The sequence below is a fragment of the Cherax quadricarinatus genome, chromosome 8 (genome assembly GCF_038502225.1).
Source record: "Cherax quadricarinatus isolate ZL_2023a chromosome 8, ASM3850222v1, whole genome shotgun sequence".
NCBI lineage: Eukaryota > Metazoa > Arthropoda > Malacostraca > Decapoda > Parastacidae > Cherax > Cherax quadricarinatus.
Genome location: NC_091299.1, coordinates 9,790,776 through 9,804,111, shown reverse-complemented (window position 1 = coordinate 9,804,111; position 13,336 = coordinate 9,790,776). Strand labels below are relative to the sequence as shown.

Below are 13,336 nucleotides of genomic sequence, written 5' to 3'. Positions count from 1 at the left end.
CTCGACCCCTGCAACCTCAACTAGGTGAGTACAACTAGGTGAGTACACACACACACACACACACACACACACACACACACACACACACACAAAGCCTTCTTCCACAGAGGGAGGGTGGCCCAACAAAGAGGAAAAGACTTTCACTGCTGCTCATTAAATCACTGTCTTCCCAGAAGCATGCTGACATCACTGCTCAGATGACCCTCTAAACTGCAACATTCATACCCCTTCTTCAGAGTGCAGGCATAGTAATTCCTACCTCTAGGGCTCAAGTCTGGATAACCAGTTTCTCCTGAATCCCTTCACAAATGTTATCCTGCTCATACTCAACAGTAATTCAAAACAAAAACCCACTTGCCTCCAGTCACTCCTTCTTACAACCGTGTACCATTATACTCAAGTACATTTCTCTTTATGCCACCATGGATAATACTCAAGTACATTTCTCTTTATGCCACCATGGATAAAGTTCTTGGTCTCCACAGAGGCCTTAATGCACCAACCATTTTCCCTTTGTCAATTCTATGGTTTGCCTTGTTTCTCATAAAACCATTTGCAGACAAGTCCATGCCCAAATATCTGAACACACTTACTTCATCCATACTCCCTCCTTCCAATCCAATCTCTCTGTCTAAATTTTTTTGACACTACAGGTAGTTTATGAACTTTTCAACATTTTTATTTAGACTCTAATAAATACCTCTCGCTATTTTAAGCCAAAGTATTTTCCTAAAAGAAATTACTGACTATGATTACTGTAATCTTAGATGAGGCTGCAAAGAAGTGCTTTTTATCAAAATCTTCCTTAAACACTGGCACACCCCTTTATAGATACCGTAATACAGTGGACCCCCGGTTAACGAACTTTTTTCATTCCAGTAGTATGTTCAGGTGCCAGTACTGACCAAATTTTTTCCCATAAGGAATATTGTGAAGTAGATTAGTCCATTTCAGACCCCCAAACATACACGTACAAACGCACTTACATAAATACACTTACATAATTGGTCGCATTTGGAGGTGATCGTTAAGCGAGGGTCCACTGTACTACTTTCACACTCACCCGAAATGCTCTGCATAACTATGGGCTTTCAACATGCTCTTAAGTGTCGTCCATTTCTGTATAAACAATGTATCATGTTGAAATAAACTTGTATTTGTATATGGGACACTACTTACATATTCTAAACATGAACCTATTAATTAGGCAATGGACTGATGATGAAACAAAGTTTGGTAGCTTCTGAAGGCCAGGATCGGGTGAAGACCATTTACATCATGGCATTATTATTAAAACCAAAGAGAAGCACTAAACCTACAAGGGTCATACAGCTACATCGTGGCATAATAGCGCTTCAAGCTAGAACTGTGTTATCAGTTTTTAATTTCTCATTCTATTCTTGCCATTACAATCTACCTTAATACTAGTGTACCTAATTGTATTGAAAGTTAAAACTGTGAACCCTCTCCCAGTTCTAAGCAGAGCTACTGTACTTCTAATTGTTTTAATTAATAATTAGGAGTACAAAAGGCTTAGTGAAAGTTTTAACAGTTTACTGTATCTTACAGATTTCCATAAATTCTACCATTCATCCTTTATTTGTAATGTGACAATGAAATATGAAAAATGAATCAGAATTTTCTTAATTTCCATTCTTATGTTTTATACAACAACCACAGTCTAACCTGAACATTTTTGGATGCCTTATTCTTATTATCATCCCTCTCTGTTGCCAGCTTACTGCACATTTCTTCCGAGGAATTTAGTTGCGCAGTTAATTCTGCTACACGTTTCTTTAATTTGATGGCGACACTTTTCAGCTGGAAAAGAAAATGTCAAATATTCTCTCCCATCATCAGTTAACTTTTTTCCACTGAACTGCTTCAAGTCTCAATTACGCAGAAAAGCCATCATAGCATTACATACATACAAAAAGAGAGAAACATATACAGACAGACATGCAGACAGATAGAAAAACAGATTCAGATAGTTGTAGAAATGTTATTTTTATGGTTGCACTTCCCCTCTCACATTTCAATCAGACTGAAGTGACAGCAGTATAATCATTCTAAGGATAGCATCATTATCACTAATCAGTACAATTATAGAGGTGAAAAAGTAAACATCACTGAAATACAGTTGTATACAGTACTTCATAAAAAATTATGAACTAAAAGACCAATATTGAATATGAAGTAACTAAAATCACACTAAACGAAATTAAAGTCATGTTATTTATGTGCCCGATATAGGTGAATGAAGTTCCACTTTGTTGGCCAGGGAATCGGTATCTGCAAGGACATTTTTTGAAAAAGATCAACAAAACAGTCTTAGAATTTCCTGCATAAAAGATTTTTAAAATATTTTTTTTTTTTATAATAACACATTGGTCACTTCCCACCAAGGCAGGGTGGCCCGAAAAAGAAAAACTTTCATCATTCACTCCATCACTGTCTTGCCAGAGGCATGCATACACTACAGTTATAAAACTGCAACATTAACACACCTCCTTCAGAGTGCTGGCACTGTACCTCAAATCTCCAGGATTCAAGTCCGGCCTGCCGGTTTCCCTGAATCCCTTCATAAATGTTACCTTGCTTGCACTCCAACAGCATGTCAAGTCCTAAACACCATTTGTCTCCATTTCCTTCTATCTAACATGCTCACGCATGCGTGCTGGAAGTCCAAGCCCCTCGCACACAAAGCCTCCTTTACCCCCTCCCTCCAACCTTTCCTAGACCGACCCCTACCCCACCTCCCCTCCACTACAGATTTATACACAAGTCATGCTATTTCATTCCATCCTCTCTACATGTCCAAACCATCTCAATAACCCCTCCTCAGCCCTCTGGATAATAGTTTTCATAATCCCACACCTCCTCCTAATCTCCAAACTATGGATTCTCTGCATTATACTCACACCATATATTGCCCTCAGACATGACATCTCCACTGCCTCCAGCCTTCTCCTCATTGCAACATTCACCGCCCATGCCTCACACCCATATGAGAGTGCTGGTATAACTAGACTCTCATACATTCCAGTCATTGCTTTCATTGACAAAGGTCTTTGTCTCCACAGGCTCCTCAGTGCACCACCCACCTTTTTCCCTCTCATCGATTCTGCTGACACATCCACTCCCAAATATCTGAATACATTCGCCTCCTCCATACTCTCTCGATCCAATATGTTATCCAATCACACTGGATAACCAAAATTTTTGGTTATCCTCATCACCTTACTCTTTCCTACATGACTTTTAATTTCCTTCTTTACATAACCTACCAAACTCATGAACCAATTTCTGCAACTTCTCTTCAGAATCTCCCAAAAGCACAGTGTCATCAGCAAAGAGCAACTATGACAACTCCCACTTTGTGTTAGATTCTTTATCTTTTAACCCCACACCTCTTGCCAACACCTGAACATTTGCTTCTCATACTACTCCATCTATAAATATATTGAACAACCATGATGACATCATACTTCCCTGTCTAAGGCCTAGCTAACTAAGAAATAATCTCCCTCTCACCTGCATACTCTAACCTGAGCCTCACTATCCTCATAAAGACTCTTCACTACTTTCAATAACCTACCATCCTATTCCATACATTTGCAACATCTGCCACATTGCCCCCCCTATCCACCCTGTCATACGCCTTTTCCAAATCCATAAATGCCACAAATACCTCTTTACCCTTATCTAAATACTGTTCACATATATGTTTGACTGCAAACACTTGGTCTACACACCCCCTACCTTTCCTAAAGCCTCCTTGTTCATCTGCTATCCTGGTCTCCATTTTACTGTTCATTCTTTCAATAATAACTCTACCATACACTTTAACAGGTATACTCAACAGACTTATTCCCTATAATTTTTACTCTCTCTTCTGTCCCCTTTGCCTTTATACAAGGGAACTATGCATGCTCTCTGCCAATCCCTAGGTACCTTACACTCTTCCATACATTTATTATATAAAAGCACCAACCACTCCAAAACTATATCCCCACCTGCTTTTAACATTTCTATTTTTATCCCATCAATCCTAGCTGCTTTATCCCCTTTCATTCTACCCACTGCCCCATGCACTTCCCACACATTTACAACTGGTTCTTCCTCACTCCCCCTTTTTTTTTTTTACCAAGTCGGCTGACTCCCACCGAGGCAGGGTGACCCAAAAATAAAGAAAATCCCCAAAAAGAAAATACTTTCATCATTCAACACTTTCACGTCACTCACACATAATCACCGTTTTTGCAGAGGTGCCCAGAATACAACAGTTTAGAAGTATATATGCATAAAGATACACAACATATCCCTCCAAACTGCCAATATCTTAAACACCTCCTTTGAAGTGCAGGCATTGTACTTCCCATTTCCAGGACTCAAGTCCGGCTATATAAAATAACCGGTTTCCCTGAATCCCTTCACTAAATATTACCCTGCTCACACTCCAACAGCTCGTCAGGTCTCAAATACCATTCGTCTCCATTCAATCCCATCTAACACGCTCAGGCACGCTTCCTGGATGTCCAAGCCCCTCACCCACAAAACCTCCTTTACCCCCCTCCCTCCAACCTTTTTGAGGACGACCCCTACCCCTCCTTCCTTTCCCTACAGATTTATATATGCTCTCCATGTCATTCTACTTTGATCCATTCTAAATGACCAAACGACCTCAACAACCCTTCTTCAGCCCTCTGACTAATACTTTTATTAACTCCACACCTTCTCCTAATTTCCACACTCCAAATTTTCTGCATATATTTACACCACACAGTGCCCTTAGACAGGACATCTCCACTGCCTCCAACCGCCTCCTCGCCGCAGCATTTACAACCCAAGCTTCACACCCATATAAGAGTGTTTGCACTACTATACAGTACTTTCATACATTCCCTTCTTTGCCTCCATAGATAACATTTTTTGTCTCCACATATACCTCAATGCACCACTCACCTTTTTTCCTTCATCAATTCTATGATTAACCTCATCCTTCATAAATCCATCCGCTGACACGTCAACTCCCAAATATCTGTAAACATTCACTTCTTCCATACTCCTCTTCCCCAATTTGATATCCAATTTTTCTTTATCTAAATCATTTGATACCCTCATCACCTCACTCTTCTCTATGTTCACTTTCAACTTTCGACCTTTACACACTCCCAAATTAGTCTACTAACCTTTGCAATTTTTCTTTAGAATCTCCTATAAACACAGTATCATCAGCACAAAGTAACTGTCACTTCCCAATTTGTATTTAATTCCGAATAATTTAATCCCACCCCTCTCCCGAACACCCTAGCATTTACTTCTTTCATGACCCCATCTATAAATATATTAAACAACCATGGTGACATTACACATCCCTGTCTAAGACCTATTTTTACCAGGAAGTAGTCTCCCTCTCTTCTACACACCCTAACCTGAGCCTCACTATCCTCGTAAAAACTCTTAACAGCATTTAATAACTTACCACCTATTCCATATACGTGCTTGCAACATCTGCCACATTGCTCCCCTATCCACTCTATCATATGCCTTTTCTAAACCCATAAATGCAATAAAAACTTCCCTACCTTTATCTAAATACTGTTCACATATATGCTTCAATGTAAACACTTGATCCACACATCCCCTACCCACTCTAAAACATCCCTGCTCATCAGCAATTCTACAATCTGTCTTACCTCTAATTCTTTCAATAATAACCCTACCGTACACTTTACCTGGTATACTCAGTAAACTTATTCCTCTATAATTTTTACAATCTCTTTTGTCCCCTTCCCTTTATATAAAGGGACTATACATGCTCTCCGCCAATCCCTAGGTACCTTCCTCTCTTTCATACACTTTTTTTTTTTAACTAGTCGGCTGTCTCCCACCAAGGCAGGGCGACCCAAAAAGAAAGAAAATCCCCAAAAAGAAAATACAGTGGACCCCCGCCTTATGATATAATTTCATTCAAGAAGTATGTTCAGAAGCCGTTACCGAATGAATTTGTTCCCATAAGGAATATTGAGAATTAGATTAGATTAGATTGTTTGCATGATGGTAGGATTGCTGATGTCTTTTGTCTGTCTCATAAATATGCAAGATTACAGGTATGTCTTGCTACTTCTACTTACACTTAGGTCACACTACACATACATGTACACATTTGTTTATACACACTCATCTGAGTTTTCTTTGATTTTATCTTAATAGTTCTTGGTCTTATTACTTTTCCTTTTATATCCATGGGGAAGTGGAATAAGAATCTTTCCTCCGTAAGCCATGCGTGTTGTAAAAGTCAACTAAAATGCCGGGAACAATGGGCTAGTAACCCCTTTTCCTGTAAAGATTACTAACAAGAATAAGAAGAAGAAAATTGTCAAAGTGGGAAGTCTGAATGTGCGTAGATGTTGTGCAGATGATAAGAAAGAGATGATTGTGGATGTTATGAATGAGAAGAAGCTGGATGTCCTGGCTTTAAGTGAAACAAAGCTGAAGGGGGTGGGAGAGTTTCAGTGGAGAGGAATAAATGGGATTAGGTCAGGGGTTTCAAATAGAGTTAGAGCTAAAGAAGGAGTAGCAATAATGTTGAAGGATAAGCTATGGCAGGAAAAGAGGGACTATAAATGTATTAATTCAAGGATTATGTGGAGTAAAATAAAGATTGGATGTGAAAAGTGGGTTACAATAAGTGTGTATGCACCTGGAGAAGAGAGAAGTGTAGAGGAGAGAGAGAGATTTTGGGAAATGTTGAGTGAATGTGTGGGGAGTTTTGAATCAAGTGTGAGAGTAATGGTGGTTGGGGATTTCAATGCTAAAGTGGGTAAAAATTTTATGGAGGGAGTAGTAGGTAAATTTGTGGTGCCAGTTTAAATGTAAATGGGGGAGCCTTTAATTGAGCTATGTGTAGAAAGAGATTTGGTAATAAATAATACATATTTTATGAAAAAGAGGATAAATAAATATACAAGGTATGATGTAGCACGTAATGAAAGTAGTTTATTAGATTATGTATTGGTGGATAAAAGGTTGATGGGTAGGCTCCAGGATGTACATGTTTATACAGGGGCAACTGATAAATCGAATCATTATTTAGTTGTAGCTACAGTTAGAGTAAGAGGTAGATGGGAAAAGAGGAAGGTGGCAACAATAAGTAAGAGGGAGGTGAAAGTGTATAAACTAAGGGAGGAGTTAGTTCGGGTGAGATATAAGCGACTATTGGCAGAAAGGTGGGCTAGTGCAAAGATGAGTAGTGGGGGGGTTGAAGAGGGTTGGAACAGTTTTAAAAATGCAGTATTAGAATGTGGGGCAGAAGTTTGTGGTTATAGGAGGGTGGGGGCAGGAGGAAAGAGGAGTGATTGGTGGAATGATGAAGTAAAGGGTGTGATAAAAGAGAAAAAGGTAGCTTATGAGAGGTTTTTACAAAGCAGAAGTGTTATAAGAAGAGCAGAGTATATGGAGAGTAAAAGAAAGGTAAAGAGAGTGGTGAGAGAGTGCAAAAGGAGAGCAGATGATAGAGTGGGAGAGGCACTGTCAAGAAATTTTAATGAAAATATGAAAAAATTTTGGAGTGAGTTAAACAAGTTAAGAAAGCCAAGGGAAAGTATGGATTTGTCAGTTAAAAACAGAGTAGGGGAGTTAGTAGATGGGGAGATGGAGGTATTAGGTAGATGGCGAGAATATTTTGAGGAACTTTTAAATGTTAAGGAAGAAACAGAGGCAGTAATTTCATGCACTGGTCAGGGAGGTATACCATCTTTTAGGAGTGAAGAAGAGCAGAATGTAAGTGTGGGGGAGGTACGTGAGGCATTACATAAAATGAAAGGGGGTAAAGCAGCTGGAACTGATGGGATCATGACAGAAATGTTAAAAGCAGGGGGGATATAGTGTTGGAGTGGTTGGTACTTTTGTTTAATAAATGTATGAAAGAGGGGAAGGTACCTAGGGATTGGCGGAGAGCATGTATAGTCCCTTTATATAAAGGGAAAGGGGACAAAAGAGACTGTAAAAATTATAGAGGAATAAGTTTACTGAGTATACCAGGAAAAGTGTATGGTAGGGTTATAATTGAAAGAATTAGAGGTAAGACAGAATGTAGGATTGCAGATGAGCAAGGAGGTTTCAGAGTGGGTAGGGGATGTGTAGATCAAGTGTTTACATTGAAGCATATATGTGAACAGTATTTAGATAAAGGTAGGGAAGTTTTTATTGCATTTATGGATTTAGAAAAGGCATATGATAGAGTGGATAGAGGAGCAATGTGGCAGATGTTGCAAGTATATGGAATAGGTGGTAAGTTATTAAATGCTGTAAAGAGTTTTTATGAGGATAGTGAGGCTCAGGTTAGGGTGTGTAGAAGAGAGGGAGACTACTTCCCAGTAAAAGTAGGTCTTAAACAGGGATGTGTAATGTCACCATGGTTGTTTAATATATTTATAGATGGGGTTGTAAAGGAAGTAAATGCTAGGGTGTTCGGGAGAGGGGTGGGATTAAATTTTGGGGAATCAAATTCAAATGGGAATTGACACAGTTACTTTTTGCTGATGATACTGTGCTTATGGGAGATTCTAAAGAAAAATTGCAAAGGGTAGTGGATGAGTTTGGGAATGTGTGTAAAGGTAGAAAGTTGAAAGTGAACATAGAAAAGAGTAAGGTGATGAGGGTGTCAAATGATTTAGATAAAGAAAAATTGGATATCAAATTGGGGAGGAGGAGTATGGAAGAAGTGAATGTTTTCAGATACTTGGGAGTTGACGTGTCGGCGGATGGATTTATGAAGGATGAGGTTAATCATAGAATTGATGAGGGAAAAAAGGTGAGTGGTGCGTTGAGGTATATGTGGAGTCAAAAAACGTTATCTATGGAGGCAAAGAAGGGAATGTATGAAAGTATAGTAGTACCAACACTCTTATATGGGTGTGAAGCTTGGGTGGTAAATGCAGCAGCGAGGAGATGGTTGGAGGCAGTGGAGATAACTGTTTAAGGGCAATGTGTGATGTAAATATTATGCAGAAAATTCGGAGTGTGGAAATTAGGAAAAGGTGTGGAGTTAATAAAAGTATTAGTCAGAGGGCAGAAGAGGGGTTGTTGAGGTGGTTTGGTCATTTAGAGAGAATGGATCAAAGTAAAATGACATGGAAAGCATATAAATCTATAGGGGAAGGAAGGCGGGGTAGGGGTCGTCCTCGAAAGGGTTGGAGAGAGGGGGTAAAGGAGGTTTTGTGGGCAAGGGGCTTGGACTTCCAGCAAGCGTGTGTGAGCGTGTTAGATAGGAGTGAATGGAGACGAATGGTACTTGGGACCTGACGATCTGTTGGAGTGTGAGCAGGGTAATATTTAGTGAAGGAATTCAGGGAAACCGGTTATTTTCATATAGTCGGACTTGAGTCCTGGAAATGGGAAGTACAATGCCTGCACTTTAAAGGAGGGGTTTGGGATATTGGCAGTTTGGAGGGATATGTTGTGTATCTTTATATGTGTATGCTTCTAAACTGTTGTATTCTGAGCACCTCTACAAAAACAGTGATAATGTGCGAGTGTGGTGAAAGTGTTGAATGATGATGAAAGTATTTTCTTTTTGGGGATTTTCTTTCTTTTTTGGGTCACCCTGCCTCGGTGGGAGACGGCTGACTTGTTGAGAAAAAAAAAAAAAAAAAAAAAAAGATTAGTCTGTTTCAGACTCCCAAACATACACGTACAAAAGCACTTACATAAATACACTTACATAATTGGTCGCACTGGAAGTATATCGTAAGGCAGGAGTCAACTGTACTTTCATCATCACTCAACTCTTTCACCTCACTCACACATAATCACTGTTTTTGCAGAGGTGCTCAGAACACAACAGCTTAGAAGCATATACGTATAAAGATACACAACATATCCCTCCAAACTGCCAATATCCCGAACCCCTCCTTTAGAGTGCAGGCATTGTACTTCCCATTTCCAGGGCTCAAGTCCGGCTATATAAAAATGACTGGTTTCCCTGAATCCCTTCACTAAATATTACCCTGCTCACACTCCAACAGATCGTCAGGTCCCAAATACCATTCGCCTCCATTCACTCCTATCGAACACGCCTGCTGGAAGTCCAAGACCCTCTCCCACAAAACCTCCCTTACTCCTTCCTTCCAACCTTTTCGAGGATGACCCCTACCCTGTCTTCCTTCCCCTACAGATTTAAATGCTATGTCATTCTACTTTGATCCATTCTCTCTAAATGACCAAACCACCTCAACAACCCCTCTTCAGCCCCCTGACTAATACTTTTATTAACTCCACACCTTCTCCTAATTTCCACACTCCGAATTTTCTGCATAATATTTACACCACACATTGCCCTTAGACAGGACATCTCCGCTGCCTCCAACCGCCTCCTCGCTGCTACATTTACAACCCAAGCTTCACACCCATATAAGAGTGTTGGTACTACTATACTTTCATACATTCCCTTCTTTGCCTCCATAGATAATGTTTTTTGTCTCCACATATACCTCAATGCACCACTCAACTTTTTTCCCTCATCAATTCTATGATTAACCTCATCCTTCATAAATCCATCTGCCTACACGTCAACTCCCAAGTATTAAACAAAAATACCAACCACTCCAACATTATATCCCCCCTGCTTTTAACATTTCTGACATGATCCCATCAGTTCCAGCTGCTTTACCCCCTTTCATTCTACGTAATGCCTCACGCACCTCCCCCGCACTCACATCCTGCTCTTCTTCACTCCTAAAAGGTGTTATACCTCCCTGGCCAGTGCATGAAATTACTGCCTTCCTTTCTTCGTCGACATTTATAAGTTCCTCAAAATATTCTCGCCATCTACCCAATACCTCCATCTCCCCATCTACTAACTCCCCTACTCTGTTTTTAACTGACAAATCCATTCGTTCCCTAGGCTTTCTTAACTTGTTTAACTCACTCCAAAATTTTTTCTTATTTTCATTAAAATTTCTTGACAGTGCCTCTCCCACTCTATCATCCACTCTCCTTTTGCACTCTCTCACCACTCTCTTCACCTTTCTTTTACTCTCCATATACTCTACTCTTCTTATAACACTTCTGCTTTGTAAAAACCTCTCATAAGCTACCTTTTCCTCTTTTATCACACCCTTTACCCTATAAGATGCTATTCCTCCTTGCCCCATTCACGAAATCACAGCTTCCCTATCTTTATCAATATTTAACAATTCCCCTAAATATTCCCTCCACCTTCCCGATACCTCTAACTCTCTGTTTAATAACTCCCCTCTCCTATTTTTAACTAACAAATCCATTTGTTCCCTAGGCTTTCTCAACTTATTAATCTCACTCCAACATCTCATCCACTCTCTCATTTGCTCTCTTTTTACTTTGCTTCACCACACACTCTTAACCTCTCTTTTTCTCTCCATATACTCCTCCCTCCTTGCATCACTTCTACTTTGTAAAGACCTCTCATAAGCTAACTTTTTCTCTCTTACTATTCTCTTTACATCATCATTCCACCAATCGCTCTTCTTCCCTCCTGCACCCACTTTCCTGTAACAACAAACTTCTACTGAACACTAACACATTGTTCTTAAACTTGCCCAATACATCTTCTACCCCATTGCCTATACTCACACTAGCCCATCTGTCCTACAACAGTTGTTTATATCTTACCCTAATTGCCTCTTCCTTTAGTTTATAAACCTTCATCTCTCTCTTACTTGCTGCTTCCATTTTCCTTGTATCCCATCTACCTTTTACTCTCACTGTAGCTACAACTAAAAAGTGATCTGATGTATCTGTGGCCCCTCTATAAACATGTACATCCTGAAGTCTACCCAACAATCATTTATCTATCAATACGTAGTCCAACAAACTACTGTCATTAAGCCCTATGTCATATCTTGTATACTTATTTATCCTCTTTTTCTTAAAATATGTTACCTATAACCAAACCCCTTTCTATACATAGTTCAATCAAATGCTCCCCATTATCAATTATGCCTGGCACCCCAAACTTACCTACCACACCCTCTCTAAATGCTTCTCCTATTTCAGCATTTAGGTCCCCTACCACAATTACTCTCTCATTTGGTTCAAAAGTTCCAACACACTCGCTTAACATCTCCCAAAATATCTCTCTCTCCTCTACACTCCTCTTTTCTCCAGGTGCATACACACTTATTATGACCCACTTTTCACATCCAACCCTTATTTTAATTCACATAACCCTTGAATTTATACATTTATATTCCCTCTTCTCTCTCCATAACTGATCCTTCAACATTATTGCTACCCCTTCCTTAGCTCAAACTCTCTCAGATACTCCTGACTTAATCCCATTTATTTTTCTCACAATGAAACTCCCCTACCCACCTTCAGCTTTGTTTCACTTAGGGCCAGGACATCCAACTTCTTTTCATTCATAACGTTAGCAATCATTCTTTCCTATCATCTGCACTACATCCATGCATATTCAAACTTCCCAATTTTATAAAGTTTTTCTTTTCCTTCTTTTTAGTAGTTTTTACAGGAGAAGGGGTTACTAGACCATTGCTCACGGCATTTAGTCACCTCCTACAACACGCGTAGCTTACAGAGGAAGAATTCTATTCCACTTCCCCATGGAGATAAGCAGAAATAAACAAGAACAAGAACTAGGTAGAAAATAGAAGAAAACCCAGAGGGGTTACTATATACATGCTTGTACATGCATGTATAGTGTGACCTAAGTGTAAGTAGAAGTAGCAAGACATACCTGCAACCTTGCATGTTTATGAGACATAAAAAGACACCAGCAATATAAGTCTGTAAAAAAAACAGATATACAGTATAATAGGGAAGTTTTCATTGCATTATTGGATTTAGAAAAGGCATATTATAGGTTGGATAGGGGAGCAATATGGCAGATGTTGCAAGTGTATGGAATAGGTAATAAGTTATTAAATGCTGTAGAGAGTTTTAATGAGGATAGTGAGGCTCAAGTTATGGTATGTAGGAGAGAGGGAGATTACTTTCCAGTAAAAGTAGGCCCTAGACAGGGATGTGTATTGTCACCATGGTTGTTTAACATATTTATAGATGGAGTTGTAAAAGAATTAAAATGCTAGGGTGTTGGGGAAAGGTGTGGGATTAAACTATGGGGTATCAAATACATTATGGGAGTTAACACAGTTGCTGTTTTGTGGATAATACTGTGCTTTTGGAAGATTCTAAAAAAAAGTTGCAAAGGTTAGTGAATGAGTTTTAGAGGGTGTGTAAAGGTAGAAAGTTGAAAGTGAACATATATAAGAGTAAACTGATTAGGGTATCAAATGATTTAGAAAAAGAAAAATTTGATATCACATTGGAGGGA

At 39.4% G+C, this 13,336-nt stretch overlaps 1 protein-coding gene across 2 annotated transcripts in view; it reads right to left on the bottom strand.

The window, feature by feature from the left end:
• The window catches only part of GCC185 (GRIP and coiled-coil domain containing 185 kDa), a 145,199-nt gene that overhangs the window by 90,223 nt on the left and 41,640 nt on the right, over positions 1-13,336 (bottom strand). For both annotated transcript variants that reach the window (XM_070082846.1, XM_070082847.1), the window contains exon 9: positions 1,687-1,821. In XM_070082846.1, coding sequence (XP_069938947.1) covers positions 1,687-1,821 — 135 coding nt within the window. The remainder of the gene's footprint in view (positions 1-1,686; positions 1,822-13,336) is intronic.